This window comes from Typha angustifolia, chromosome 15, assembly GCF_048772165.1.
Source record: "Typha angustifolia cultivar Huaian chromosome 15, ASM4877216v1, whole genome shotgun sequence".
Taxonomy (NCBI): Eukaryota; Viridiplantae; Streptophyta; class Magnoliopsida; order Poales; family Typhaceae; genus Typha; species Typha angustifolia.
The window spans coordinates 18,480,691-18,508,312 of record NC_133253.1 but is presented as its reverse complement, the minus strand read 5'-3'; the positions used below and the strand labels follow the sequence as shown (position 1 = coordinate 18,508,312).

The window sequence follows — 27,622 nt, the reverse complement described above, 5'->3', positions numbered from 1 at the left end:
GTTAGGTGTTTTCAAATTGTAATTCTGATTTCTAGTATGTATATAGATAGTATGATGCACGCTCACGTCCAAAATTATTTTTAATGATATATAAACAAGTAACAGGATGGGATAATAATAATAATAATATATATATTATTATTATTATTATTATTATTATTATTAGAGAAGTCGCGGACTTATTTGACAAAAAACAGTAATGAGAGGGTGTTTCTGACAATTACCCAAGTTTTTATCGCCGAGATGAACCCAGTGCGACGACGCCGATCGAATCCCGCATCTCTTTTCCACTACGAAGACAGAGCAGAATACTGCTGCTGAGAAACCCTAGCTGCAATCCCAAACTCTCCTTCCTCCGCTCTCTTCGTAGCAATCGGGTAGCTCGGAGCACTAAAAGTTTGGAATCGGGAGCACTGGAGTCGAGAGATCGGAGAGTCGAAGTCGGAAACAGTGAAGATCGAGATCAAGAATTCGCTGAGATCTTTTGAGGAGAGAAAATTGGGAAAAGTAAGCGCTTTCACTTTTGTTTTAGTCTTAGAATCGGAGGGATCCACTCTAAGAGAATTAGGGCGTTAATCTGTTTCCTTGCCGTTCGTTTGTGAATTATGGTGTTGCCTTTTCTTGACGTGGAACTTAGTTCTTTTATGTGTTTCGTTGTTTGGATTTGTTTCTAGGGGAATTAAGGAGGTGGTTTAAGATTTCCTTGGCATAGACATCATTTTATAGTCCGATGGTATTAAGATATTTATCAAGTTTTATTCATTGAAGCGTAAATTGTGTTTGTTGCCGATAGTTGTGTATATGATTCTATCTAAAAGAACTTATGTCCATGGAATGTAAAGTTTAAAGATCTGTTCTTCTTCAAAGATTTTGCTTTTCTTTGATTCACAGCTGTCTAGTAGAGAGTGTTACATTTGGACTTTGACTGAAAAGAAGTGAGGCTTCTGACTTATTTGATTTGAAGGATCTAAATGTTTGAGGAAAGAAACGCCAAAGATTTTTTTTTTATTGAAATTTCCATCTAAGTGGTGCTTATTGAGAATTCTGTGTTTCCTTTTCAATTCGGGATATAAAGTTATGGAGGTGACATAGATCAAGCATTTTTGACTTCTTGATGCAAGAAGCAGGTCTGGAAAGTGGTAAGTTCAATTATCTATGAGACTGAATATAAATGTGATCTAGAGTGTTGCTTGAATTGTTTATGGATGTTGTAGAGTTGTGAGATGTTGAACATTATGGGAACCGATCTACTCTTGGATCCAATAGTAGTATGTAGTAGTATGGTGCTTTTTTTTTTCTTCTTTTCTTTCTCTCTTTTCATGCCTTAGAGGCTTCTTTTCTGCTTTTATTTTTGTCTTAATGGCATTTATAATTTATATTCAATGTAACCTGGATTATTGCAGAACTGAAGCATTCCATACCAATAGCTATTTCATGCTTTGCCAAAAAATCTAAGCTTGGAAAGAAATTCTAGCAGCAGAGATTACTCCAGATTGCAGAAAATGTCGGAGTTCCTTGACCTAGAGGCACAAGATGGGGTAAGGATGACCTGGAATGTACTTCCAGGAACAAAGCAAGAGGCTTCGGCCTGTGTCATCCCCGTTGCGGCCATCTATACACCTATCAAACCCATTCATGAAATCCCTGTTCTTCCGTATGCACCCCTTCGCTGCCGGATGTGTCGTTCTATCCTCAATCCTTTTTCCATTGTTGACTACAGTGCAAAGATTTGGATATGCCCATTCTGCTTTCAGCGCAACCACTTCCCTCAACACTACTACTCCATCTCTGAGGACAACCTCCCTGCTGAGCTCTTCCCTCAGTACACCACCATCGAATATGAATCTACCGTTGAGACTGGTCCTCCAGTGCCACCAGTCTTCCTCTTTGTTGTTGATACATGCATGATTGAGGAGGAAATTGGTTATCTTAAGTCTGCACTAGCCCAGGCTGTTGAGCTGTTGCCAGAGAAGTCTCTTGTTGGTCTAATCACCTTCGGGACCTACGTGCAGGTTCTCTCTAGATTCCCAGTTTTCTCAGATTTACTTCCATTTTAAATGTCTCTCTATTTGACAAGTAAAAAATTTCCTGTTTTGGTTTATGCAGGTCCACGAGTTGGGGTTTGGGCTGCTGCCCAAGTCATATGTGTTCAAAGGGACAAAGGAGGTTACTAAGGAGCAAATCTTAGAGCAAATGTGCTTCTTTACTAGGAAACCAAGGCCCACTATGGGGGTGATTGCTGGCACCAGGGATGGACTCTCAGCAGAGAGCATTGCTAGGTTCCTCTTGCCCGCTTCAGAATGCGAGTTTGTTTTAAATTCAGTTAAGTACCCTTAGTCTGTTCAGTTGAAAAATCATGCAAAGTTTCTATAAGAATGTCAGATGGGTTGTCAATATGGAGATTTAAGTTGAATTTTTGAAAACCTTTCTATATTGTGAGTTGTGTTCTTGCTATCTCCTCATGTCCCTGGGAGAAGGCTTTGTATGGTAATGATTATATGATGATTCTATTTTAGGTTTTCTTTTGGATCAATTAATTTGGATCCAGTCAAGTATTGACATTTGTAAGTAATTATATTATTGCAGTTACACTTTTCTTGTGAATAGGGATGTTTTGCTATAATACCTTTAGTAAAACCCTGGAACCTATTTGGTTGAGTAGCACTTGTAACAAGAATTTAATTTCATATTGCTCCTTTTTAGTTCTTTATGCTTCAAATGATGTATGGGGGAAGGATCTGTCATTCTGAATCTTCTGATGATGTTAATTTGATTGATATTCTGTTGTTTCTTAAAAATGTCATATGCCTCCACATTTCTTGTTTAGCTTCTATTCTTATTTCACTATCCCTAATCTTCTTAGTCAATATTCTGTAAATTGTAGATTTTAGAAGAGCTTCAAAAGGACCCTTGGCCTGTTCCTGCAGACCAGCGTGCATCAAGATGCACTAGTACTGCACTAAATGTTGCAGCTAGCCTCTTGGGGGTTTGTGTTCCTGGCTCAGGAGCAAGGATAATGGCATTTGTAGGTGGTCCATCCACAGAGGGACCTGGCTCTGTAAGTTTCTATTGCTCTTTATCAGTGATGAACTTTTTTCACCTCTGCATCTCAGTTCTTGCACTTCTTATTTCTTCTTGCATGGCATCCATACTAACCATGCCCTTTTTTATGATTGATCTGTTTGACATTTATGCCATAATTTTGTGAACAAGTCATCCACTACAGTGTTATATTGATGTACCTGGTGAACACTCATACTAGGCAGGACAGAAATATTTTCTGATAAATGTTGAAATTTAAGTGCTGTGATGACATATTTGGGTTTTTGTTATAAATCTGAAACAGTTATATTACATAGGCTTCTTGTTGAGGTGCATCACTTAAGGTGATCATTGAAGCCTTGGTTGTACAGCTTTGAGTCACACAAACACCTCTGTGGCAGGGTTAAAACTCAACCTTCAGAGGATGCCTTCATCTTCCTAGAACCCACATTGGATGAGAACTTCATGCATTGGGATTTCTACTTGTTTAGAATTAGATCTAGGTAGCAACTGAAAGGGATTTAGTATATTTAAATCTTAATAACCTTAACTATCTTAAGTGAAACTTGGAGAACTAAGGTGCTTTGAACGATGGAAGTGAAAAATGTGTGAATATTACTTATAGAATACCATCAGTTGTATGGATATCAGGTGTAGTCGTGGAGAATTTTCAAAAAAATATGTGCTCTCATACCCTCTCCCTCTTTGCTAGTTGACATTTGGGTTTCCTCTTTCTTAGTGGATATTATCAAGTCCAATAGACAAGTTTCAAATGGGTTTCGCATGAACCTCTCTCTATTTGACCATGATATATAACCTCTTGATATCCTGTGGCATGATTGTAAGTACGGAAATCCTTGGTTACATTTAATCTTTGAGTGTCAATAGCTGTTTCTTGACATGTTTTACATAAGAATGAAGTGGCTACAAGCTGCAGCTATTTGTTTGGTCTTCTTTCTTTGAAACTCTTTTTGTTTGACACCTCGAGAAACATCTATAAGCTAGCTATTGACTCTTTATAAGACTTTCAGATTGTATCAAAAACGTTATCAGAGCCAATTCGTTCACACAAGGATCTAGATAAAGGTTCAGCTCCACTCTATGGTAAAGCTGTGAAGTTCTATGAGGGACTCTCTAAACAGCTTGTGCATCAGGGACATGTGCTGGATTTGTTTGCCTGTGCACTCGACCAGGTTTGTTGCTCACTTTTTTATTTTTCCTCTCTAGTTCGAGAATGCTTTTCAATATGCGTCTATTTCTCCCCCCTTGATTTTATGCTTTGCGTGTCATAAATTTCTCTCTTGCTTCATTTCCTTTTTCAATCTTGACATATGATCCGGTTATTCTGTATGATTCTAGCCCTGACATTTTATGTTGGTAATCCATCCCTCCATAAATTCCAAGGAATATCATCTTTGGTTGTTATGTATTCTTGAAGTATTCAGTGTTTCTCAAACGTCATTTCATTCTGACTCAGTTCATGGTTATTATTACGGAAGCCTTTTTTTTATTCACATTGAACTGAGGGGTTTATTTTTTCTTTGTATCACTTAAAATTTATACATCAGGTGGGGATGGCAGAAATGAAAGTTGCAGTTGAAAGGACTGGGGGAATTGTTGTGCTCGCAGAAAGTTTTGGTCATGCTGTTTTCAAGGATTCTCTGCGGCGCATTTTCCAGTCAAGTGATAACGATCTTAGTTTATCTTTCAAGTAAGGATCTTTTGTCTAGTTCTTATGTGCCACTAAAAAGTTGAATTGTTTGCTCTTAAGACTTTATGCTATTCTTTGTCGCAATAAAAACTTGATAGCTGAACTTCTAACGGTGCACCAATCTGTTGAATTTGCATTCACTATGTGTAAAGGAGGATGTTTCAATTTACATTTTGTCTCTAAATTGTCTTGCAGTGGCGTATTTGAGGTTAACTGCTCAAAAGATGTCAAAGTTCAGGGAATTATTGGTCCTTGTGCTTCTCTTGAGAAGGTATGTTTAGTTACTGATTGATTTAAAGCTATCGAATTCTCTTCTGTAACATATTAATGTTAATTTGTGCAGAAAGGTCCTTTGTGCTCTGAGACAGTTATAGGTCAGGGAAACACAAGTGCTTGGAAGATGTGTGGTCTTGACAGGAGAACATCACTATGTTTAGTATTTGATATTGCAAGAAAAGAAGGCCCAGAAGCAGTTGGGCAACCAACAAACAATCAATTTTACTTCCAGTTTTTGACCTAGTATGAGCAAACTACTTATCAGTTCTGTTTCCTTTTTTATGTCTTTTTTATTACATATAGGGAAAACAAGATTTCTTTGATGGCTTAAGATAATATGCAGTTATCAGCACCATGATGGTCAAATGAGGCTACGTGCTACTACTCTTTCGAGAAGATGGGTGGCTGGACCTGGTAGTGTACAGGTAAGTTAAAACTCTAGCCTTATTTATTATGATGACTAATGTTTCAGTTGCATAATTCTTGCTTAATTCACCTTTTTATTGCACATATTGAGTGCACATAGGGAAGTTCCACAACATTACAGGTTTATTCACATTTCACTTATATTATAACTTGTCTTCAGTGATTGCATTATAAAGCTTGTTAAAAAGTAGGCCAACAAGATAAATTTCAAAGTCCCTGTATCCCTATCCAACATCATGCTGTCCCTTCGTGAATCACTGTTTAGTATCTAATATCTCCCTGATTATTTCTAGCTCTGCAGGAAATTTATGGTTTTCTGTATAGTTTTAACTATTTTGGTTGACCAAATAGTGACTTCCACAAATACAAACACAAAGATGTTTTGGCACTGTATATCTGCTCCAATATTAGATAGTGAAGTTGCAGGCTTGATAGTTCTAACTGTCTTGTTTATTATTTGGTGCGGTGGATCAATCATTTTCTTCTTTGCAGTCACTAGGAAATTTAGTACTAAGTGATGCAAGACATCTAATATAAGGTTTAAAAGAGAAATGAAACTGCATATTTCATTACAATTGAGTGTAGAGGTTAGTGAAGACGTACATGTTTAGTTGTGCTACCTATCGTATCTTTTTGTAGTATTTTTTCATATCAACTTTTAGTGCAAATGTGTTGTTTAATGTCTTTCTCTGTAGGAGTTAGTAGCTGGTTTTGATCAAGAAGCAGCTGCTGCAGTAATGGCACGATTTGTTTCCTTTAAAATGGAAACCGAGGTACCTTTTCATATATATCATTGCTAGTAGAATGTAATGATAATATGGTTACCATTCGGCAATCTTTTGGCCAACATAAGCAGAAGTTCCACTGATTTCCCTTGTTATGTCCATCTCTTGATAACATGCCCTTAAAATTATGTTTTACAGGCTGATTTTGACCCCATAAGATGGCTTGATCGATCATTAATTCGTTTATGTTCCAAATTTGGAGATTATCAGAAGGAAACTCCATCGTCTTTCAGTTTATCCCCACGTTTGTCAATATTTCCTCAGTTTATATTTCATTTGAGGCGTTCTCAGTTTGTCCAGGTGAGATGATTTTTTGGTTTATCTTGGTCATGCTGATGTAGAAGAAGTAATTATGGTCCACTCTCTGTCTCCTTTTTTTACTATGGTTAATTCTATTCATGCAGGTTTTCAATAATAGTCCCGATGAAACTGCATATTTCAGGATGATCTTGGATAGAGAGAACGTAGCCAATGCAGTTGTTATGATCCAACCTTCCCTTATATCTTATTCATTCCATTCAGGCCCAGAGCCAGCTCTCTTGGATGTAGCTGCTATAGCTGCTGACCGGATCCTTCTCTTGGATTCCTATTTTACTATTGTTGTCTTCCATGGAACGAGCATCGCACAGTGGAGAAATGCTGGCTATCAAAATCAAGCAGGACATGAGGTGGGTGATCCTTGATCAACTTAATGCGTAACTGGTCCGAACTGTTATTGTACTTCCATGACAATTCTTATTTTAAGCTGTCTAATTTGTTTGACCTGGTTTTATTGAAATCCTTTGCAAGATAAGAGTGTAGTTGGGGTTAGTGCATGAACTGTAGATAGATAGTTGAACTCGACGTGTTCTCTTATCCAACTATCCCATAAGACTTTGCATAAAAGATTCTCATTGTAATACTGAAAAGGAGTAAATAGAATTAACATATTCACTATTCAATAAGTGATACTGTCATTACCAAACATGTATATAGTGGAAGTTTACCAAAAGGTCCAAAACTACATTTGTTGAGTTATGTGGCCATAGCCTTCTGCTACTCATAGAGTCAGCTAATGGATTATCGGCTTTAGCATTCTTGATCTAGCTTTGTTGTTGCACTAGAAATAACCTAGAAAATTTTTATAAACTCTATGAAATATATAAAAGGTAAAAGGAGGATAATATTATCATGATTACTTTACCATCTAAAAGTTACAATACCTTTAATACCAATACGATCATCTAGTAATTGGTGGAAATCCATTGCTACCTTGTTTGCTTGATACAATGTGCTAATCCATGCTATTAGTGTGAGCACAGGATAGCAAATAGGTTAATATTTTGTTTCGAAATTTCTCTATATACATCAACATTTCAGTATATGTTCTCCAGAAGAACAAAAGTACAAGGGTTCTCTATGGTTGTCTTATTAAAAATTCACATCTTCTGCAGACATTTGCTCAGTTGCTGCAAGCTCCACGGGATGACGCTGATGCGATTATTAAGGAGCGGTTTCCTGCACCTCGTTTAGTCGTTTGTGATCAACATGGTTCCCAGGTTATTCCTTTAGTTCCTTGAGTTTCCAGTATAGAATTATCCTCATGATGCTTATAATTTAGTTATGAATCAATAGATCCAACAGTATATCAGATTGAACATGTTTCTTGTGAATGAAAGGAGCAGATTGTTATCTGGTTGTAGAAAATATCATACTTTGAACAAATCTGCAATTGCATCTCTGGGAGGAACTATATTAGGAAGAAACATATGTTATGCATAATCTAAAATATATGGTGAAAAACTCGATGGACCAGATGGCTAAAACTGATGTTAATTAAGTGATAGCCAAAATACTCTAGAAGTGCTAATTTATTAATCATTTTCAGATGATAATTTTGATGCTAGTTGAGGTCAATAATTTCAATGGGCTGGAGAAAACATTTATGCTGAAGGGTTGCTATTGTATATGATTCATCGATTCGGTTACATGATGCTCTAATTCATACATCTGTTTTGTGATTGTGCAGGCCCGATTTTTATTGGCGAAGCTGAACCCTTCAGCTACATACAATTCTGATAATCCTTCCCCCGGTGGAGATATCATATTCACAGATGACGTGAGCTTCCATGTCTTCATGGATCATCTCCAGCGGCTGGCCGTTCAGTAGGTTTACGATTGGTTCCATCAACCACCAATTTTGTGCCTGCCATCTCAATCATTTCTGTGTACAGTTTGGAACACCATCAATCTTCTTCCATAGATAAGTGTATTACATGGTCCCCTCTAGATTTTTATCCTGTACAAATGGCATGGATAAAGCTGAGACCATTTTTCATTTCCCTCTATGTATTTGTTCCTAATGTAAAAAAGTTCCTCAAGTGGCTGTCGTCGGGCAGTCTCTACCTTTGTTTGCTAATTTCTGAACTCAAGACTGTATTTCTATTAATTCATTGCCTCCTTTTCGAGATTCTCCACTATTTGGTGTTGCCTTGATTTTATGGTCTTCTTCCTGCTCGTGTACTATCATATTCTAAACAACAAAGAGGACATCGTCTTCTTCATATTTGTTTGGTTGGTTTCTTTTTAAAACTCTTTGATCTTATACAAAGTTTGTAGACTATTACTCGAGATGTTATTTATCGTATAATCCCCAGCCTATATCTTGACTCCTGATGCTTATCCTTTTAAAAATACAGCAATGGAAGGTCTTAAATGTATAATGCTCGACACGCAGAGCAACATCAACTTTGGAGGCAGGAGACGACGGCTACCTCAGGTAGTGCACGTGCTCCTCCCCTTTCGCCTCGTACAGCTCCACCTCCCCTCCCCATCCACTCTTCTTCAACCCCTCCACGTAGGCAACCCCTCTCTCCCTAAACAAATCCATTTCCGGTACCGTCACGAGCACGCGATCGCCTCCCAATCTCTTCATCTCCTCCATCCACGCCAAAGGATTCACGCGAGGGTGATCGACACCCATAGCTCCCCTCGTAAGGAGTCCCCACCTGCTCTCCAACACACGCCCTCACTTTCGGATCCCACCGGATCTTTGAACCAAAAATACTGATCCATTAGCACCAACCCCTCTGTCCGTACGTCTTTATCCGGTGCGCTACGTTCCCCCGGCGCTGCAGTTGCTCACGACCCACTTGACCGCTTGCCACGTGTCGTCATACGCGGCCGGGAGGGAGTGCTCCGGGGCGAGGCGGCATTCGACAGAGACGGCGACGATCCTGGCCTTGGCGACGAGGGAGTTGAGGTACCAGTAGGGGTGAAAACAGGTCGGATAAACTCCAACCCGACCCGCTATCTGACCCGACTCGAATCGGATTCGGATAAAAAATTTCTATCCGATTCGGATTCGGATTCGGATATGGATAGAATTTTTGAAAAAAATTCGGATACGGATTCGGATACGGGTCGGATATATTTTTCGGATTCGGATATCGGATATCCGTTTATCCGCATATTTTTTTAAATGATTTACAGTTTTTAGTTTGCTTATTTAAATAGTAAGTATTAATATTATTACTAATAATACATTATATATTATTTATAAAGATTAATTTCTCTAATTTTATATATTTGACATACAAAAAAATTATTTGTTGTAAAACTCTTAATAATTTTGTGTTAATTATATTTAAATAAAATATTATAATTATTTTAAATTTAATCAATATCCGTTTAAGATCCGATCCTTTATCCGAAAATTATTCGTATCCGTTTAGTTAGAATATGGTTTTAAATTTTGTTATCTGTCTAATATCCATATCCGAACTAAAAATACGGATCCGGATATGGATTGAGCACTATCCGATCCGTATCCGATCTGTTTTCACCCCTAGGTACCAGTGGTAAGTGGGGGAGAAGACCGACTCGATCACGAAGGCGTCGCCGTGGACGTAGACGAGGATTGGGAGCTTCTCGTCCTTAACGGTGTTTTAGAGGAGGTAGAGGCTGGCGGAGAGGTTGCTCTCCGGATTGATGTCGACGTCTTTGGAGGCGACGCCGGCGGCGGTGTCGTCGGAGGGGGAATGACGTCGTTACCGGTGAGGCGCTTGACGCGGCCGCTCTTGTAGAGGCGAAGGAAAGAGGAGAAATCGTATTCGAGTTGGGCGTTGGGATCCATGGAGATGGTATGAGATATTGGTAACGTAGGCGATTTACGAGTCACACTTCAAAATTTGAGAACAATGAGATATTAGTAACGGATACCAATCCTGAGATAGCTTTTTCAATTTAATTATATTTATTAATTTAAAATAATAATAATTTATGTATATATATATATATATATATATTACATGCACTCTATTATAATAAAATATATGTTAATTAAGAAATATATATTATTTTATATACAAAAAAAAATAAACCTAATTAAATTGCAAAAGCCTACAATCCTGAATCACAATGTAACTCTGATCAATATTTTCCAGGATGCAGTGGAATGTCACACTCGCTTATTAGTTAGTAGTAGTTCGTAGTAGTAATGACGACTATGATAGCTCACCGAATACAGTACGGTGAGTTATGAATACAATTTTGATGCCTTGGCATCTAATTAGCTACTCTGGTTTCTGATTCATACGATTCGACTCAGACTCCTAGGAATCAATAGAATGTGTTAAGTCACCAAATCTGCGACCTCTACCCCTGGAATAATCTGATGATCTTATTTAGTTGTGTTAGTCACCTAATGCCCACTTTTTGTTTAAAAGAAAGACTTCCACAGTTGTTAGAATTTGAAGCAATCATATGCTGGTGTTCGGAGTGATTCCGCCGAAATAAGGTCGGCACGAATTGCAGACAATTCGTTTGGTCACCGAGACCCATCATGTTTTAATAATTGCAATTACCATCTGAACTCCAATCAGTTTTTAAGTGTCAAAATCTATCCTAGCTTCTAGAAGAGCATCCGAGAGCTGTTTAACTACTAATCAGCTAACCCTTTTGGTGGCAGAAGCTATGATTAAAATGGACCTTTTGACCAAACTGGTCCTCGTCCTCTTTAAAAAAATAATAATAAATTATCATGACGATCCATTCACTAAGTTATTATAAAAAGGAGTCTACTTTGATCAGACTATCTCTATTATAATCAAAACAATATGTTTGATAAAAAGGTAAAAACTATTCTGATAACTTCTTTTTTTAAAGGAGTACAAATCTGGTCAAAAAACCCCTCATTTAAACACACGGTAACTATTCATCCACGAGGGAGGTCAAACTGTGAACCCGGAAAAGGGCGGCAGATTTTAGCAGCCACCACTTGGACACTTGACAGCTATAATCTAAATTAAAAGGCATCAATACGAGTGCACAAGACACGCGAAGAAGTCAGCTCCATTACTGGCCACGTTTCTTTGCTTTATTAGTATCAAATAATAAAGAAACCTTGAATTTACCACGCTAATGCCAAAATGTGGAACCTATGGGAAGTCGGGTGAAACCTAAAGACTTGGACATAAGTTGCGATCACCACCACCACCACCACCACGCCCAAAAGTGTTAAAGATTCTAACAACGGGATAAATTTCTATTTCCGAAGAAAAGCTCCCCAAGAGATAAGAGATGGGAAAATTCTCGCGAGCTGTCACCTCCCTACATTTCCTCGCCAAGAGATCGCTTCCTCTTGTCCTTTTCCTACCTCTCCTCCTCTATATACTCGCCAAGGAGTACTGGATCCAACCATCTCCGAAACCATCACCGACCCTAAAATCCACATCACCCATCTCCATGGATCTAAACACCCAGCTCGCATACGAGTTCGCCCCCTTCCTCCGCCTCTACAAGAGCGGCCGCGTAGAGCGCTTCACTGGAACGCAAGTCGTCGCCGCCGGAACCGACGAGATAACCGGCGTCCCCTCCAAGGACGTGGTCATCGATCGCGTCACCAACCTCGCCGCCCGTCTTTACCTCCCTCAAAGCACCGCCAAGGACGAGAAACTCCCAATCCTCGTCTACGTCCACGGCGGTGCCTTCGTGATCGAGTCGGCCTTCTCCCCCACCTACCACCGCTACCTCAACTCCCTCGTCGCCAAGGCCAGGATCGTCGCAGTCTCTGTCGAGTACCGCCTCGCCCCGGAGCACCCCCTCCCGGCCGCGTACGACGACGCGTGGCAAGCGGTCAAGTGGGTCGTGAGCAATTGCAGCGCCGGCAGCGGCGAGGCGTGGCTCGCCGAGCACGGGGACCCGGGGCGGATCTTTGTGGCCGGGGACAGCGCCGGGGGGAACATCGCGCACGAGATCGCGATCAGGGCCGGGTCGGAGAAGGGCGCAAGAATCAGAGGGTTGGTGTTGATGAACCCATACTTCTGGGGGAAAGATCCGGTGGGGTCGGAGACGAGGGATCCGGGGGTGAGGTGGACGATGGAGAGCACGTGGAGCTTCGTGTGCGACGGGAAGTACGGGATCGACCATTACTTGGTGAATCCCTTCGGACATGTCGATATGTGGAAGGGACTCGGGTGCCAACGCGTCCTCGTGACGGTATCAGAGTTGGATTTGTTCCACGAACGTGGGGTTGCCTACGTGGAGGGTTTGCGGAAGAGTGGATGGACGGGCGAGGTAGAGATGTACGAAACCAAAGGGGAGGACCATGTTTATTATCTCACCTACTCCAACAGTAAGAAGGCGTTGAAGGAGTTGGAAGTCGTGTCGTCCTTCCTCAATCGCCCTTGATATTAATGTCGTAAATGAATTATTTACCGATGAGACTGAGACTGCTGTGCTTCTCTGCTCCAATCTGTGAGAGTAGTGTTTCAGTATCGAAATTTAAAGTGGTTTCAATGCTCTTTCCGTGACGTCTATAATATCTTGTAGAAGAAACAGTGGTTCGCACGAAGAAAGCCCACGCATTCACAAAGAATATTAAACAACTATCGTCTGTTATACATTTTTCTCGCAAGTTTAGAATTCCAACCAATGACTTTAAATAAAAACTAATTAATATCTATAGTTATATTATGTAATCTACAGTGGTTGAATACTTATATTTTGATGATGATAGGCCTAACGGTCAAAGTGTCCCGTAATTAATAACTTTGAATAAGAGAAAACTAATTATATTTTTATAATTTTATCATATAAATTATAATTATTAAATACTTTTACGATGAGATGTGCTTCACAATGGAAGCCTCTGCAATTGATGAGCTTGAATTACAAAAATTAATTATATTTTACATAATTCGTAATTATTGAATGCTTGTATTTAAAAAAAATTATAGTTAGTTTAATTAATTCTTAGTTTGTACTATACAATGTAGCATAGGTTAAGATCAGACTTATCATATACTTAATATATAAAATACACAATTTAATTATATAATACTTTGTAATTGAATTAATGTTCCTATCTCCGTTTAGAATATATGGCGCACTTAATCTACAAAATATTTAGTTTAATTATGTAATATGTTGTAATTAAATTTATCCCATTTTGCTCAGTATAAACTAGAATCTAAGTAGATTAACTATGAAATTTAAAAACATTAACATAATACGTTGTAACTCAATCAATGTTGTTTCGGACTTTAAGTTTAACAAAGTATATAATCATTTTATATATTTGTGAAGACACTACTGCCCCATAGTGCTAAAATCTTTTATTCTCATTAAAAAAAAACGATGTCATTATGAAAGAGAATATTCGCATTGCTATGATCATTTGATCATGTGACTTTTTTTATTCTTAAATCTATAATAAAAGAAAGAGGGAGAATTATGAAAAATAAATGGAGATAAATAAAAAGATGTGAAAGAATAAGAAAAATAAAACTTGACTTAAAAGAAAGCTATGAAACGTAAACTTAAAAATGCACCATCTTTTAATGCAAATCACCCAATTGGAACCTAGATGTCTCTAGCTATAAACTTTACTTTTTTCAACCTATAATGATACATGGGCACATGGTTGCTTCCCATAAAGATGTGCGAGTCTGATCAACAACTATATACCTAAAAGGAGTACCGACAAAGGTAAAAGCAGTCTGGAAACGCACCTACTTGTGTTGCACCAGACGCATTACCACCCTTTTGTATATAAACCACACCCTAGTCCCCAACCCTTTTCCGTCCACACACGCCTAAATCAATGGATCCAGACTCCGAGATCCAATTCGAGTTCTACCCATTCATCCGCCAATATAAGAGCGGCCGCGTCCACCGGTTCTTCGGCACCGACATCGTCCCCGCCTCCGTTGACCCCAAAACCGGCGTCGCCTCCAAAGACGTAGTTATCAACGCAACCAGCAACCTCGCCGTCCGCCTCCATCTTCCAAATCTCTCAGACAAAACTACCAAAAAGATCCCTGTTTTCGTCTACTACCACGGCGGCGGCTTTGTCATCGGTTCCGCCTTCGGTCCCATCTGCCACAACCACCTGAACGTCCTCGTCGCCGAAGCCAACGTGATCGCGGTGTCGGTCGACTACCGCCTCGCCCCCGAGCACCCACTTCCCATCGCCTACGATGATTCTTGGGAAGCACTCAATTGGGTCTTCTCCCACGCCGATAAGGCCGGAGACGAGCCATGGTTAGCCGAGCACGGCGATTTCTCCCGCGTGTTCTTGGGCGGATGCAGCGCTGGCGGAAACATCGCCCACCAGATGGCCATTCGCGCCGGTAAAGCCAATCTCGCGATCAAAGGTCTGGTTTTGATCCATCCATACTTCGACGGAGTAGAGCCGGTAGGTTTGGAGGTCGATTTGGATGCGGATTTGAAGGCGAAACAGGAAGCAATGTGGAGATTCATATGCCCAGGTACGACGGGGCTGGATGATCCGCTTGCGAACCCCTTTGCAGAGGGGAAGGAGGGATTGAGAGGATTAGGTTGTAAAAAAATAATGGTAGGCGTGGCGGAGAAGGACATATTGAGGGATAGGGGGAGGTGGTACTGCGAGGGTTTGAAGAAGAATGGGTGGGGAGGGGTGGTGGAGCTGTTGGAGTCGGAGGGGGAGGATCACGGGTTCCATGTTATGAAGCCGAGCTGTGAGAAAGCTTTGGAATTGAATGCTCGTACTGCTATGTTCTTGAACAGCAATTAGAGAGAGAGAGAGAGAGAGAGAGAGAGAGAGAGAGAGAGAGAGCATGTTTCGTATTATCTGTCAAGATGAATAAATTAATAATTTCTTATTTCGTTTTTTTTTCGCTTTTGTTTGGTGATAAAGGAGGTTTATACTTTATAACGAGTAAACTTGTAAACATGCCTAAGCCTTACACTGGAGTACTGCACACCCCCTCTTCTCCAAATTAATGGATCCGGACACCCAAATCCAGTTCGAGTTCATCGGCGTGATCCGCCAGTACAAGAGCGGCCGCGTCGAGCGCTTAGCCCAAACCGACCCAGTCCCACCCTCCTTGGACCAAATCACAGGCGTCGATTCCAAGGACGTCGAGATCGATCCGTTAACAAACGTCTCCGCACGCCTCTACCTCCCCGATTCCCCCCGCTCCCCCCGCAGCAAGCTCCCTATCCTCATCTACTTCCACGGCGGCGCCTTCGTCGTCGGATCCGCCTCCGAGCGCCTCGACCACAACTACCTTAATCTCCTCGCGTCCGAAGCCAACACCGTAATCGTATCGGTCGAATACCGCCGCGCGCCCGAGCACTTGCTCCCCGCCGCGTACGACGACTCGTGGGCGGCGCTCGAGTGGGTCGCGGCGCAAGCCAAGTCTGGACCAGAGTCGTGGTTGGCCCAGTACGGAGACCTCGAGAGAGTTTTCTTAGTGGGCTTTAGTGCTGGGGGTAACATAGCCCACAACATCGCGGTTCGTGCTCGGGGAGAGATTAAAGTTAAGGGGCTGGTGTTGATCCATGCTTACTTCCTGGCGAGCGAGAAGTCGGCGAACGAGCCCAAGAACTTGGAGTTGAGGGATAAACTGGAGGAGTTTTGGGGATTCGTGTCTCCGCAAACGACGAGTGGGTTGGATGACCCGTGGGTGAATCCGGCGACGACTTTGAAGCTGTTGGGGTGCGAGAGGGTGATGGTTTGCGTCGCGGATGACGAGTTGGAGGAGAGGGGGAGGAGATATTACGAGGGGTTGAGGGAGATTGGATGGGGGGAGAAGGTGGAGTTATTGGTGTCGGAGGGGGAGAAGCATGGGTTCTTCCTTAAAAATCCCGGTTGTGAGAAGGCCGTGGAGATGATGACACGCTTGGTTGCGTTCTTTGGTTGCCATTAACACACCAATCTGTTGTGAAAGTTGGTGAATTTTTCTCATGAATCTTCAAATAAAGGTTTTAATTTCTTTGGCCTTTTGAGATGTCATTAACAAGTAGAAATATAAATCTTGTTCATTATGTTTTAACGGGTAGAAGGATAAAACCGGCATTTCAATAAATCGTCCCTTGGCAACAAATGCTGTTACTGGCCGTAGTTGTTGGCAGGATATCATATCCAGTAACGTTTGGTGGTGCTCAAGACACGCCTGTTTTTTGAACCACTCAGTTGTAGACACGTCGTTCGTGCAATGAACTAGGTGGGTGCGAAGAGTAAATAAATAATACAAACAATTGACAAGGGAACACGCAACCAATACACTAGACAATTACAAAGTCAATGAACACCTTTTATATATATAATAAAATATAATCTAAAATGTATCTGAGAGCCTCTAACAGTAAGCAACGTATAATTGAACGTGGTTTAGCTGTTCTCAGAAAGAAAAAATAAAACGCGGTTTAACTATTCCAGCTCATTTCTGCCCTCCTGTATCCTCATTCCTCCCAGTACCGCTGACTATTATTCTCAATCCAACAACTCCCACGCTAAAAGATTAAATCACAGGCCAAATCAAATTACATGCCAAAAACCCTCGTCCTCCCCTTCCTCCTAACATTGCAATCCCTTTGCCCGATGGATCCCAACCCCAACGAAGAAATCCTCTACGAGTCCATGCCCTGCATCCGTATCTACAAATCGGGCCGCGTCGAGCGCTTCTTCGGATCCGAGTTCACACCCGCAACTGCCGATCCCGACACGGGCGTCGTCTCCAAGGACGTCTCCATCGACCCCAAGACCGGCGTCTCCGCCCGCCTCTACCTTCCAGATCTCGGCGCCGACTCTTCCAAGAAGCTCCCCATCCTCGTCTACTTCCATGGCGGTGGCTTCTGCCTCGGATCCGCCTTTAATCCCACCTTCCACAACTACTTCAACTCCTTCGTCTCCCAAGCCGGCGTCCTCGTTGTCTCCGTAGACTACCGGCTCGCACCGGAGTATCCCGTCCCCGCGGCGTACGAGGACTCGTGGATCGCCCTCAAGTGGGTGGTCCAGAAGCCCGATGCGTGGCTCGCCGACCACGGCGACTTCGACCGGCTATTCCTCGGAGGGGAGAGCGCGGGGTCCAACATCGCCCACCACATCGCGATGCGGGTCGGGTCAGAGGGGCTCGGATCCGGGATGGAGATCAACGGGCTGGTTATGATCCATCCGTACTTCATGGGATCCAAGAAGGTGGAGTCGGACGAGCTGAATCCGGAGGCAAGCGAGAGCCTGGCGAGCTTGTGGACGGTGATGTGCCCGACTACGACTGGGATCGATGACCCTTGGATCAATCCGGTGGTGGAGGGGGCGCCGGATTTGGCGGGATTGAGGTGTAGAAGGGTGTTGGTTTGCGTTGGAGAGAAGGATGTGTTGAGGGATAGGGGTAAGGAGTACTACCGAAAGTTGAAGGAGGGTGGTTGGAAAGGAGAGGCGGAGATTTGGGAGGCCGTGGGAGAAGGGCATACGTTTCATCTGTTTAAGCCTACCTGCGAGGTGGCTTTGGCTCAGGACAAGACTATCTCTAATTTCCTTAATCGGTGACGATCTCAGGCTGGCTTTTTAGTTGGAATAAACCAAACATGGTTGGTTATTTTTGCTGATCTTGTGGAGATTGGATATCTAATACCTTGAGAGTTTTATTCTCCATGTATTTGGCAGTGGAAGGAAAAAAAAAGAAAAAGAAAAAGAAATTATTATTATTATCTTATTTTTGTTCTTAGGCATATGTAATGCCTAGGACTGCTGCTTCTTCTTTTTTCTTATATGGATATTTGGATTCATTAAATCGAGAGCTGAAGGAAATAGGGACACGTGCTCTTTTCCATCTGAAAAGTCTCGGTGCTCATGTAAACCTGTTCACCTTTTGAAACAAGAGCTGTTGTTAGTGTGTTTTCTGGAAGCGAAAGTGAGAGTGTTGAGGTGGGTATCTGATAGAAGTTTAACTAATCAAGGTTTTGTTTCCAATGATCTAAACAGGAATGTCATCTAATGAGGGAACTGTACCTTCCAGCTATACCGGCTGCATTTTAAGGCGAAAAAAAAAGAGAGATTATTTATTATCTGGCTAGCTAATTTTTCAAATAAATATGCAAAACTAAGTGAAACATATCAGAATTCAAATCATATTCATCTAGTGCCTTACAAATAATTTACCAAATTTTACCTTAACATTCGCGAGAGATTCAAACTCATATTGTCTATTATGGATTGATAATACCAACAGTCAACCTCTAAATTTGCATGTCATCAGGAAGAGCAGGTACAACCTTCATGATCAGAGGGCAGGCTCATTAATTAAAGTAACTAATAGCTACTAGTACTGTATCATGTACTACAATTCTATTCCTCATTAATGGGCCAGGCCATTACCCGAGTAGTCCCACCATCCCCTTTTCTCTCTCGCAGCTTTGGAATTGGGCCTGGTGTTGGGCCTGGGCCAATCCGATCCAAGCCTGTAAGTCGGATATGGACTTGTCCGCCTGACGCGAGCCCGAATGTGGTGCCCAACACACAGAGGAATTGACTATGCACATTATACTCATCCATCACTTAAAAAATGTTACGCCGGACAAATAATTATCCCGAATAATTAACTATATCCAAGCTTAATTAGCCCCAATAAATTCCTTAATCTTAGCCCACTACCAAATCTTATATATATATAAGTTGGAACACGATACCGCTGCATTTTGTAAGATCCAAACAAGTGCGACTGGAAGCTAAGGAACCAGAGAAATGGGGCTACAATACATTGAACTAATCGTTCTTATCTCAGCTCTCGAGTCTCAATGCCAATATAAAAGCCAGGTGGCAACTAATCTTTTATAGTGATTACTAATGATATACAAATGCCAAAAGCATTAGATTACATGGTCTTCGCCGTAAGTCTCCGGTCACCAAAATCTCTTACTTACCTTACCAGCTACCAAGGCCACGTCCTCCCTCCTTCCTCCTCTCTTCCCTTTTCTTCTAGCAAGACCTCTCCTAGCTAGCAATGGATCCCAACGGGGACGGAATCATCCACGATTCGGTAATCCGCATCTACAAGAGCGGCCGCGCCGACCGCTTCCTCCCCACCGACTTCACCCCGCCGTCAACCGACCCCGTCTCCGGCGTCTCATCCAAGGACGTGACCATCTCTCCCGAACTCGGCATTAGGGCACGTCTCTACCTCCCCAAGATCGTCGCCGACTCCAATAGAAAACTTCCCGTCCTCGTCTACTATCACGGTGGCGGCTTCTGCCTTGGTTCCGCGTTCGATTCCTGCATGCACAACTACCTCAACTCGCTTGTATCCAAAGCCAATGTCGTCAGCGTCTCGGTCGAGTACCGGCTCGCGCCAGAGCACCCGGTGCCGATTCCTCACGACGACTCATGGGTAGCCCTCCGATGGGTGGCCTCTCACGCCAAGGGCGGCTCAGAAGCGTGGTTGGCCGACCACGCCGACTTCGATCGCTTATTTGTAGCCGGAGAGAGCGCCGGCGCCAACATAGCCCACCACATGGCGATGCGCGCCGGTGCCGAAGGCGTCAAGGTCTATGGATTGGTATTGATCCATCCCTACTTCTTGGGAAGCAAGAAGGTGGAGTCGGAGGAGTTTAATCCTACAATGAGCACCGGATTGGCGAGCTTGTGGAAGGCGTGCGCGCCGGAGAAGGGGTTGGACGATCCGGTGATCAATCCGACGGCAGAAGACGCGCCGGATTTGGTTGGGTTGGGTTGTAGTAGGGTTCTTGTGTGCGTTGGGGGAAAGGATGTGTTGCGGGATAAGGGGAGGGAGTACTACTGGAAGTTGAAGGAGAGTGGATGGAATGGGGAGGTGAAGATGTGGGAAGCTGCTGCGCAAGGCCATGCTTTTCATCTGTTCAATTCTACTTGTGACGAGGCTATGGCTCAAGATAAGGTCATTGCCACCTTTTTGAACTGCTAGGATTGGGTAAATCTGAAGTCTGAGCAATGGATGTGGTGCCTCGGATTGGCATCATTCTAAATTCCAGTTTTAATTGTTCTCAATGCATGATCAGATTACTAGTTTAGTTCTCTTTGGAGATCTTACAAACTAAAACTGGGTGAAATCTAAAGTTTCTCCTTTCTCATATTTGAAAGTACGTAAATTTAGGAGCATGTATTATAGATCGTTCATTTTCCAACCTTAGAACTCCCGTATATTTTTTTTTCTTTTTGTCGGGGCCTGTTTGGTAGCGTACTGCATGCCACAGCTTCTTCCATATAAGTATATTTCTTCACGTTCTTGGGTGTGTTTGTTGGTCTATCGATCTTCATCACTTTGAGTCAGATTGCAATTCACATATGTTTCGAGTCTACGGCGATTTGGCTCTTACTGCCACCATTTCATTGTGTGGCATTTATGACAATGGTTCTTGTCCTCTGATTGCTTATCTTAGGACTGCTAACCAGATATGGTTGTGCTTCTCTTCTCCCATATGCTAAGCTTATTCATTATTTGGATGCTATAGTGACTTGGTTGCTCCATTGAGTGTTTTGGTTATATGCTATTTTAGCTATCAGACCTGGTATTGTCTGGAGGTGCAACTATGGCTATTTACCATGCCGGAATCTGCTCTCTAATCAATTCTAGAGCAACTAATACTCTGGTCATTAAAACTTGTTTATTTTAGGAAACTGTGAATGCCCTGTTTTACATTAGAATCCATTTTTCTTGCTCAGTATCAGAAATTGTATAGGTCAGTTAGGCACATAAATTTTTTGTATAGGTAATGCAAGTGTCAATTATATGACACCATTTGAGGTTCACTTTGAGTGTAAGTGCTTGGATTATCTCTAATATAAGAACCATGATCAAAATTAAATATTCAGACCTTTGGGTCAAATTACTTTAAGGTAAATAGATGCAATAGTACAAAACTATTCTCTATTGTCAGCTTTGAATAAACGTCCTCAAGATTTGGGTACATCATCATGGTGGTGTCTCTGCTAGAATAACATCCATGAGCCGTCAAAATTGCAATTTGTTCTCCTGTTGCTACAAGGTGCTGTTTAAGAAGCTCCGGTTACATCGGTCTGACTGCAAATAAGGAATTGACTTGGCACCAACTCAAGTAATCATGTTGTCCTTCTCCATTTAGGTACAAAACTTCTAACTTTAAGACAGAGATTAGCTTTTGTATTGCTACTTATTCAGTTGGACCTAGTTATCTTTTTATTCTTGTATTGTTCTTGTAATGTTTGATATATGACCAATCAAAATGGTTTGATCCTGCAGAGCATGAAAGGCATTCAATGAATCAAATATTTCTTTACTTCCACCCTTTCTTCCATGAAGAAGATAGATGCTCTCCTGCTGTAATTGGAAAAAGGAAATTGGTAATTATGCTTATATTTTTGCTGTTATGTTTGAAGGTAATTAGCTGCATTAGATACACTTGCATGTTGACATCATCTACCATCTTAGTGTGAAAATTACATGCTCGGCTGTGTGACTAAATCAATCCTCTTTAACAGTGATCTTCTATGCTTGCTCTTCCATGCATCTTTTAAGGCATTGAAGGTGCTTAAGTATCTAACAGTTTTAGGTCCTATATTTTTATTTGATGTTATTGAGATTTCCCAAAGGTTAGGATGCTCACGAGGTGACAGAGTTCACTATGGCCAATGATTTTGTGTGTCTTAGAATTTTAAGGATGATAAGAGACAACCAACCAACTGTAATCATGGTAATTCTGATCTACTTGAGGAGATATATGAGATTGCTTGATGTAGTTGGTGACAATAGAAATGTTCATGGAAGCGCATTTTTGTGAGTTCTCTCTTGAATGTTAAGCCACAAAGCCACAAATCGATATGTATTTCCTAGAATTTTAAACACATATAATTTTAAGTTTTAAATTCAACAATTTAATATCTATTACCTAGATTTTTAAACATAAACAATGCGATGCTTTATTTTGAATTTTTCTTCTCTTGTTCTTGCTAGTAATGTTATTATAACACAGTACTTCTATTAATCATTCTTGAGCTGTTGGTATTCGAATTGTATATAACCAATCCAAATTAAACAGAGAAATAATCAGCTATGAATTTTCAGTGTCCTTCCAATTAATTTTATAGGAAGTCCTTACTGGTATGGGAGCTTTAAAGGACCATCTTATTACTATTGAACTACTCAATTACCAAACCAACCACCTTACAAGTGTTACAGTAGATAGGTTCCCCAATGGAGTGCAATATGTCAATGCAACTTTGTAAATTTGTATTATTTAATGCACAGATAGGTGGCATCCAATTGCATATTTGTGTGTTGACGATTATCCCTAAATAACTTGTGCAGGTCAATTGTAATATCAAATCCACACGTGTAAATTGATTCTTTTGTTTGACATATAACTTGATTCTTCATGTGTGAATGCTACTACCTACAGTGTGGCAAGTGTTTGCGGAAATTGACACATTATGATAATGTATCTGGATTGTGATGATTGCAATAGATATTTCGAAGAGTCTAATAGCTAGAAGAACCAAATTATCTCATCATCTACCTGTGTTTCCTTGGACTTGTGATATAATAGCATTTGAAAATTCTAAATAGAGTCAATTCAAGCCACCTAACTTCCAATCTATGGCCTCCTGCCTACTAGTCCAGGTATATAATAAACAACATTTGGGATGCGGATATGATTAATTCATGAAACAAATGGCGGCGTCCACCAAATGCTTATGCGAAACTTCAACGAAACCTCAAAAAGGGAAGTTTTGATTGAACTCTTTGGTTTACTTGGACCGAGTTTCAAGAGGACGACCAAGGACCTTATCTCTTATAAAAGATGACAGGTCCTAGAATTTAATCCATAGTTGCTTCATATCATAAGACTTGTACTTTTGTTATTCTCGTTGAGTAGCTTCGTCATCACCATACCAGTTCCATCTATCCTCATGGAAAACTCAAAATCAAACATCAATCATATACAAGCTCCAACTTATGGGAACCTAATTACCATTCTAAGCATCGATGGAGGAGGTATTAGAGGAATCATCCCTGCTACTATCCTCAGCTTCCTGGAGTCGGAACTTCAGGTACAGATTTATTTTGTTTGAAGAAAAAAAAAATTCTTTCTTTTCTGTTTGAAAAGTATGGCATAAGGACTGCATTATATGAGTTTACTTTATTGATATAGTTGTAATTTGGTGCTCAAGTAAAAAAATATGTTTTCATTTGTTCAGAAACTTGATGGCGAGGATGCAAGGATTGCAGACTATTTTGATGTAATTGCAGGAACAAGCACTGGCGGCCTTGTAACAGCAATGTTAGCTGCACCTGATGAGTTCAACCGGCCTCTCTTTGCAGCTAAAGACATAAAATCTTTCTACCTTGAACACAGCCCAAGGATTTTCCCACAATATGGGTAAATTCAACAATACCAATTAGAACATGTCTACATTAAGTACTTTTCATGGTTTACAGAAATTTTATGTCATTCTTGTTAGTTTTTCTAAACATTCTCTTTTCTTTCCAAATTTCAGAGGCGTATGGGCTCCGGTTAGAAGGGTAATTAGAGCTCTATTTGGACCCAAGTACAGTGGAGAATATCTGCATTCTCTTATTAGGGAGAAATTAGGAAGTATTCGGTTGCATGAAACCTTGACAAATGTGATTATTCCAACTTTTGACATCAAACAGATGCACCCTACAATATTCTCCAGCTATGAGGTGATATTTTTCTTCACTCCAGAACAATCTCATCTCTAGATTATCTTTTTATTTGGTTTTACAGAGAGAAAAGAAAAAAGCTAATAGCTTAGACTGAATTTTTGTTAGTTTTAGTGATAGAAGCAGATGATGGAGAAGGCTATTTGATTTATAGATTTGATAAGCTATTAAGTGTTACCTTAATATTCACTAATTGTGAAGTGCATATCTATCAGTTCAAAGTGATACCAAATGTGGACCATTTGAAATTGCACAACTTTCCTATATCTGATGGCCAATAGAATGTTCCAAAAGTTCTGTTCCCACAAATGCATACCAATTTCTTTAGTTACATCTTCTAGATATGGAACCAATAATTGGCAAAAGTGGTCACGAAATTGGTCTGTCCTCTGTGGAATTGAATCTATAACTTCTGCTAGAATTGCTTCTCTTCTTTATTTTCACTTACTCTTCACAAATGATAATCACATCACTTGACCCACTTCAATCAGGAAAAGGAATTGAATGGTAGACATAGTGCACATGGTTTCCTACTCAGTTTGCATGTTAGGTGAACATATTAGAGATAAAAAAATAAAAAATAAAATGAACTACATCTCAGACCTTTCTCAGAAGGCTTTGTTGTTAACACATGCAACTGAAATATTTGCAGGTGAAGAGGAAGAAGTCTTTGGATGCCAAACTCTCTGACATCTGTATCGCCACAACTGCAGCTCCTACATACCTCCCAGCCCATTACTTTGAAACAAAGGATTCTGGAGGCAAAGTTAGGGAATTCGACCTCATTGATGGGGGAGTGGCTGCTAACAATCCTGTATAGCCTATTAGCCCTTATTGAAACATTGACTAAGAATTAATATATCTCATCAGCTTTAACTCTCGTATATGGATTTGCAGGCATTGATTGCAATTGGTGATGTGACTAAGGAATTGTACAAAGGGAACCCAGATTACTTTCCATACAAGCCTATGGACTACCGCAAGTTTCTACTTATATCATTAGGTACGGGTTCAGCCAAGGTTGAAGGAAGGTATACTGCTACATATGCAAGCAAGTGGGGTGTTTTGGGGTGGCTTCTTAATGGCGGATCAACTCCTTTAGTAGATGTTTTCATGCAATCAAGTGCTGATATGGTTGATATACACATTTCTGTGGTCTTTCAAGCTCTTCGTTCAGAATCGAATTATCTCCGAATACAGGTGTGTATATGCATATATATTGTCAACAAACTGGTGGTAACTGGAGATAAGGAGCAATTTGTTTTAGAATGCAATAAAAACTAAGCAAGTGGATCACAACATATTGAATCTTTAAATGAGGTCCTATTTTAGACATTGGAGTTCCTGGTTAACCGTTTGCATGCATATTCAGGATGACACTTTAATTGGCACCATATCATCTGTTGATTCTTCTACAAAGGAAAACTTGGAGGACCTTGTGGAGGTAGGTGAAAGGTTGTTGAAGAAACCAGTTTCGAGGGTAAATCTGGAGAAGGGTGTTTTTGAACCAGTGGGGAATGGAGAAGGGACAAATGAAGATGCTCTTAGGAGGTTGAAAGAATAAATTTTGTTTATTGGTTTATCATTGAAAAGTGCATGTATTTCTAGAAAGAATATGGGTTAATACTTCGGTTTCTTTTTGAATTACTTGCAGGTTTGCCGTGATATTATCTAATGAGAGAAGGCTCCGTGAGCAAAGATCACCACATCTAAACTTGCCTACTAAACGTTGATGGATCTCCAGGAGCCCTGTAGCTTTACCTGTTTAGTTGGGCAAGTAGTAATCAGTTGTACAATGAGAAACTAAGCAATAAATGCATAACCTGTAAATAGAGGTAGCTCATTCATCCGGGATTGAACTAACGATTCAAGCTACTTTTCAAGATGTTCTATATAGAGTCTGCTTGACTCGTAAGCTGTCCTGCTATTCTTTCATATCTTCATTAAATACAGTGTAATTCTCAATGATGTTTATACGAAATAAGCTGAGTTTCATATCTCTCTCTCTCTCCCCGGTTGTGAAAAGATCTTCCGCATAGCAGCAATTTATTGTAGTATGGACCTCTAGCAGTATCTTCTGTTCCATAAAATGATATCAGATTTCAGGGGCATAATTGCATTCTGCCGAGGATCACATGAACTAAAGTTCAGCAGTGTACAAGTAGTACGTTAGAGAACCTAGAAACAGGATGTCATTTGTCTTTCAAGAATCTCGCTGTATGAATAGATTTTAGGGAGTGAAAGAATCAGGCTTATTTTCTACTAGGATGCCAAGAACATGATTTTGATAATTGCATGGACGCGGAAATTAGATCGTGGCCTTCTTGTTTGTTTGTTTGTTTGTTTCCATCTAATGTCAGATTGTAAATTTACGGTCATTGCTGATATCAATTTAGCTGTAAGTTGTATACATTTTCAATTTATTCATGTTTCACTGACAAAAGACAAATAGAAGCATAGTACGAAGTAAAATCATTAGAGCTATTGGATATGCTACATTTAAAAGTAATTCTTACGTATCAAACTAGTTCGAGGCCACCTAACAATCAAGACAGGTACTCATACCTGCAGTTCAAACACAAAGCTTACCATTATCTAGTTTGAATGGTTTATCCTGTTATCTCCTTTGACCAGCCACCATGGCTGTCGCCGGTTGACTTTTAATTGGCAGCTCACTGTGACGACCAAGTGTAAATTCAACGCGATTTTGGTCGTTCAACTCTAAGAACATTCTACTAAGATGAAATTATTGACTTTCTCATTCTTCGTTCTTTTAATACTTGTTATGTTGCCCAATATGACAATTCATGAACTTATCAACCAGTTAATTGTACCACTATCCAAAACTGAAAGACATGCTATTATACATTTGACTTTTATCCTTAAGAACATTCTACTTCTAAGGGTGAACATATTGACTTTCTCATGCTTAATTCTCTAATACTTGTTTTGTCACCCAATATAATAATCTTATGGACTTTGTCAACCAGCTACTTGTACAACTATCCGAAACTGAAAAAAAATAATTGCTTGTATCATGGGCTAGCTAGTAGCAGAATGCAATCGAAACAATCCACTTGCATCCCAATTAGTATACATCCAACGTTTTGTATCGTCTTCTTTTGAGCCATGACAACACTTTGTTTTCTTAAACACTAAGCCAATGGGAGGAGCAATGCCTTGGTGCTATCGATCAAAAATCTCTTTTCTAGATTTAGAAGTAGAAACTGGCATTCAACCATCCAAATATTACTAATTTAAGCTTAGTGGACAAACAATTGCAAGGAATCTTCCACCAGTCAATGGATGCACTAATCAAGTTGATAATAAAGGTTGGTCTTCAGGTAGCCATGTAAGGGAAGGAAGAAACTGTGAGATCCTTTTCCATTGTAATCACGTAGGCATCAAGCTAACCTCTGCATGCTAATAAAGTAGTCTGAAAA

At 40.6% G+C, this 27,622-nt stretch overlaps 7 protein-coding genes across 10 annotated transcripts; all 7 read left to right on the top strand.

The window, feature by feature from the left end:
- The first annotated feature begins 227 nt into the window (after positions 1-227).
- On the top strand, positions 228-8,697 carry LOC140777792 (protein transport protein SEC23 C). Its single transcript, XM_073122142.1, has 14 exons — positions 228-507; positions 1,404-2,012; positions 2,107-2,322; positions 2,885-3,058; positions 4,074-4,235; positions 4,611-4,753; positions 4,949-5,024; positions 5,097-5,272; positions 5,373-5,454; positions 6,151-6,228; positions 6,379-6,540; positions 6,645-6,908; positions 7,674-7,778; positions 8,249-8,697. The coding sequence occupies exons 2-14, from the start codon at positions 1,503-1,505 to the stop codon at positions 8,387-8,389; spliced, it is 2,289 nt and encodes a 762-aa protein (XP_072978243.1). The 5' UTR covers positions 228-507; positions 1,404-1,502; the 3' UTR covers positions 8,390-8,697.
- Positions 8,698-11,476: 2,779 nt separating this feature from the next.
- LOC140779742 (probable carboxylesterase 7) lies at positions 11,477-13,021 on the top strand. The gene has a single exon (XM_073124980.1). The coding sequence runs from the start codon at positions 11,800-11,802 to the stop codon at positions 12,907-12,909; it is 1,110 nt and encodes a 369-aa protein (XP_072981081.1). The 5' UTR covers positions 11,477-11,799; the 3' UTR covers positions 12,910-13,021.
- A 1,168-nt stretch (positions 13,022-14,189) lies between these two features.
- On the top strand, positions 14,190-15,362 carry LOC140777935 (probable carboxylesterase 12). Its single transcript, XM_073122366.1, has one exon. It carries the CDS (start codon positions 14,324-14,326, stop codon positions 15,272-15,274), a length of 951 nt encoding a protein of 316 aa, XP_072978467.1. The 5' UTR covers positions 14,190-14,323; the 3' UTR covers positions 15,275-15,362.
- On the top strand, positions 15,352-16,741 carry LOC140777937 (probable carboxylesterase 2). The gene has a single exon (XM_073122369.1). The coding sequence runs from the start codon at positions 15,483-15,485 to the stop codon at positions 16,410-16,412; it is 930 nt and encodes a 309-aa protein (XP_072978470.1). The 5' UTR covers positions 15,352-15,482; the 3' UTR covers positions 16,413-16,741.
- A 148-nt stretch (positions 16,742-16,889) lies between these two features.
- Positions 16,890-18,192, top strand: LOC140777934 (probable carboxylesterase 2). Its single transcript, XM_073122365.1, has one exon. The coding sequence runs from the start codon at positions 17,033-17,035 to the stop codon at positions 18,032-18,034; it is 1,002 nt and encodes a 333-aa protein (XP_072978466.1). The 5' UTR covers positions 16,890-17,032; the 3' UTR covers positions 18,035-18,192.
- Positions 18,193-19,342: 1,150 nt separating this feature from the next.
- On the top strand, positions 19,343-20,489 carry LOC140777936 (2-hydroxyisoflavanone dehydratase-like). Its single transcript, XM_073122368.1, has one exon. It carries the CDS (start codon positions 19,488-19,490, stop codon positions 20,421-20,423), a length of 936 nt encoding a protein of 311 aa, XP_072978469.1. The 5' UTR covers positions 19,343-19,487; the 3' UTR covers positions 20,424-20,489.
- Positions 20,490-20,729: 240 nt separating this feature from the next.
- Positions 20,730-26,163, top strand: LOC140777932 (patatin-like protein 2). Of its 4 annotated transcripts, XM_073122364.1 has the most exons (10): positions 20,730-21,600; positions 21,738-21,838; positions 23,110-23,302; positions 23,391-23,545; positions 23,693-23,874; positions 23,993-24,179; positions 24,832-24,993; positions 25,077-25,379; positions 25,552-25,730; positions 25,834-26,163. In XM_073122364.1, exons 3-10 carry the CDS (start codon positions 23,296-23,298, stop codon positions 25,910-25,912), a joined length of 1,254 nt encoding a protein of 417 aa, XP_072978465.1. In that variant the 5' UTR covers positions 20,730-21,600; positions 21,738-21,838; positions 23,110-23,295; the 3' UTR covers positions 25,913-26,163. The 4 variants fall into 4 exon arrangements, with proteins under 4 accessions (XP_072978465.1, XP_072978463.1, XP_072978464.1 ...); XM_073122362.1 differs by lacking the exon at positions 23,110-23,302; XM_073122363.1 differs by having other exon boundaries at positions 20,730-21,838; positions 23,115-23,302.
- Positions 26,164-27,622: the final 1,459 nt, after the last annotated feature.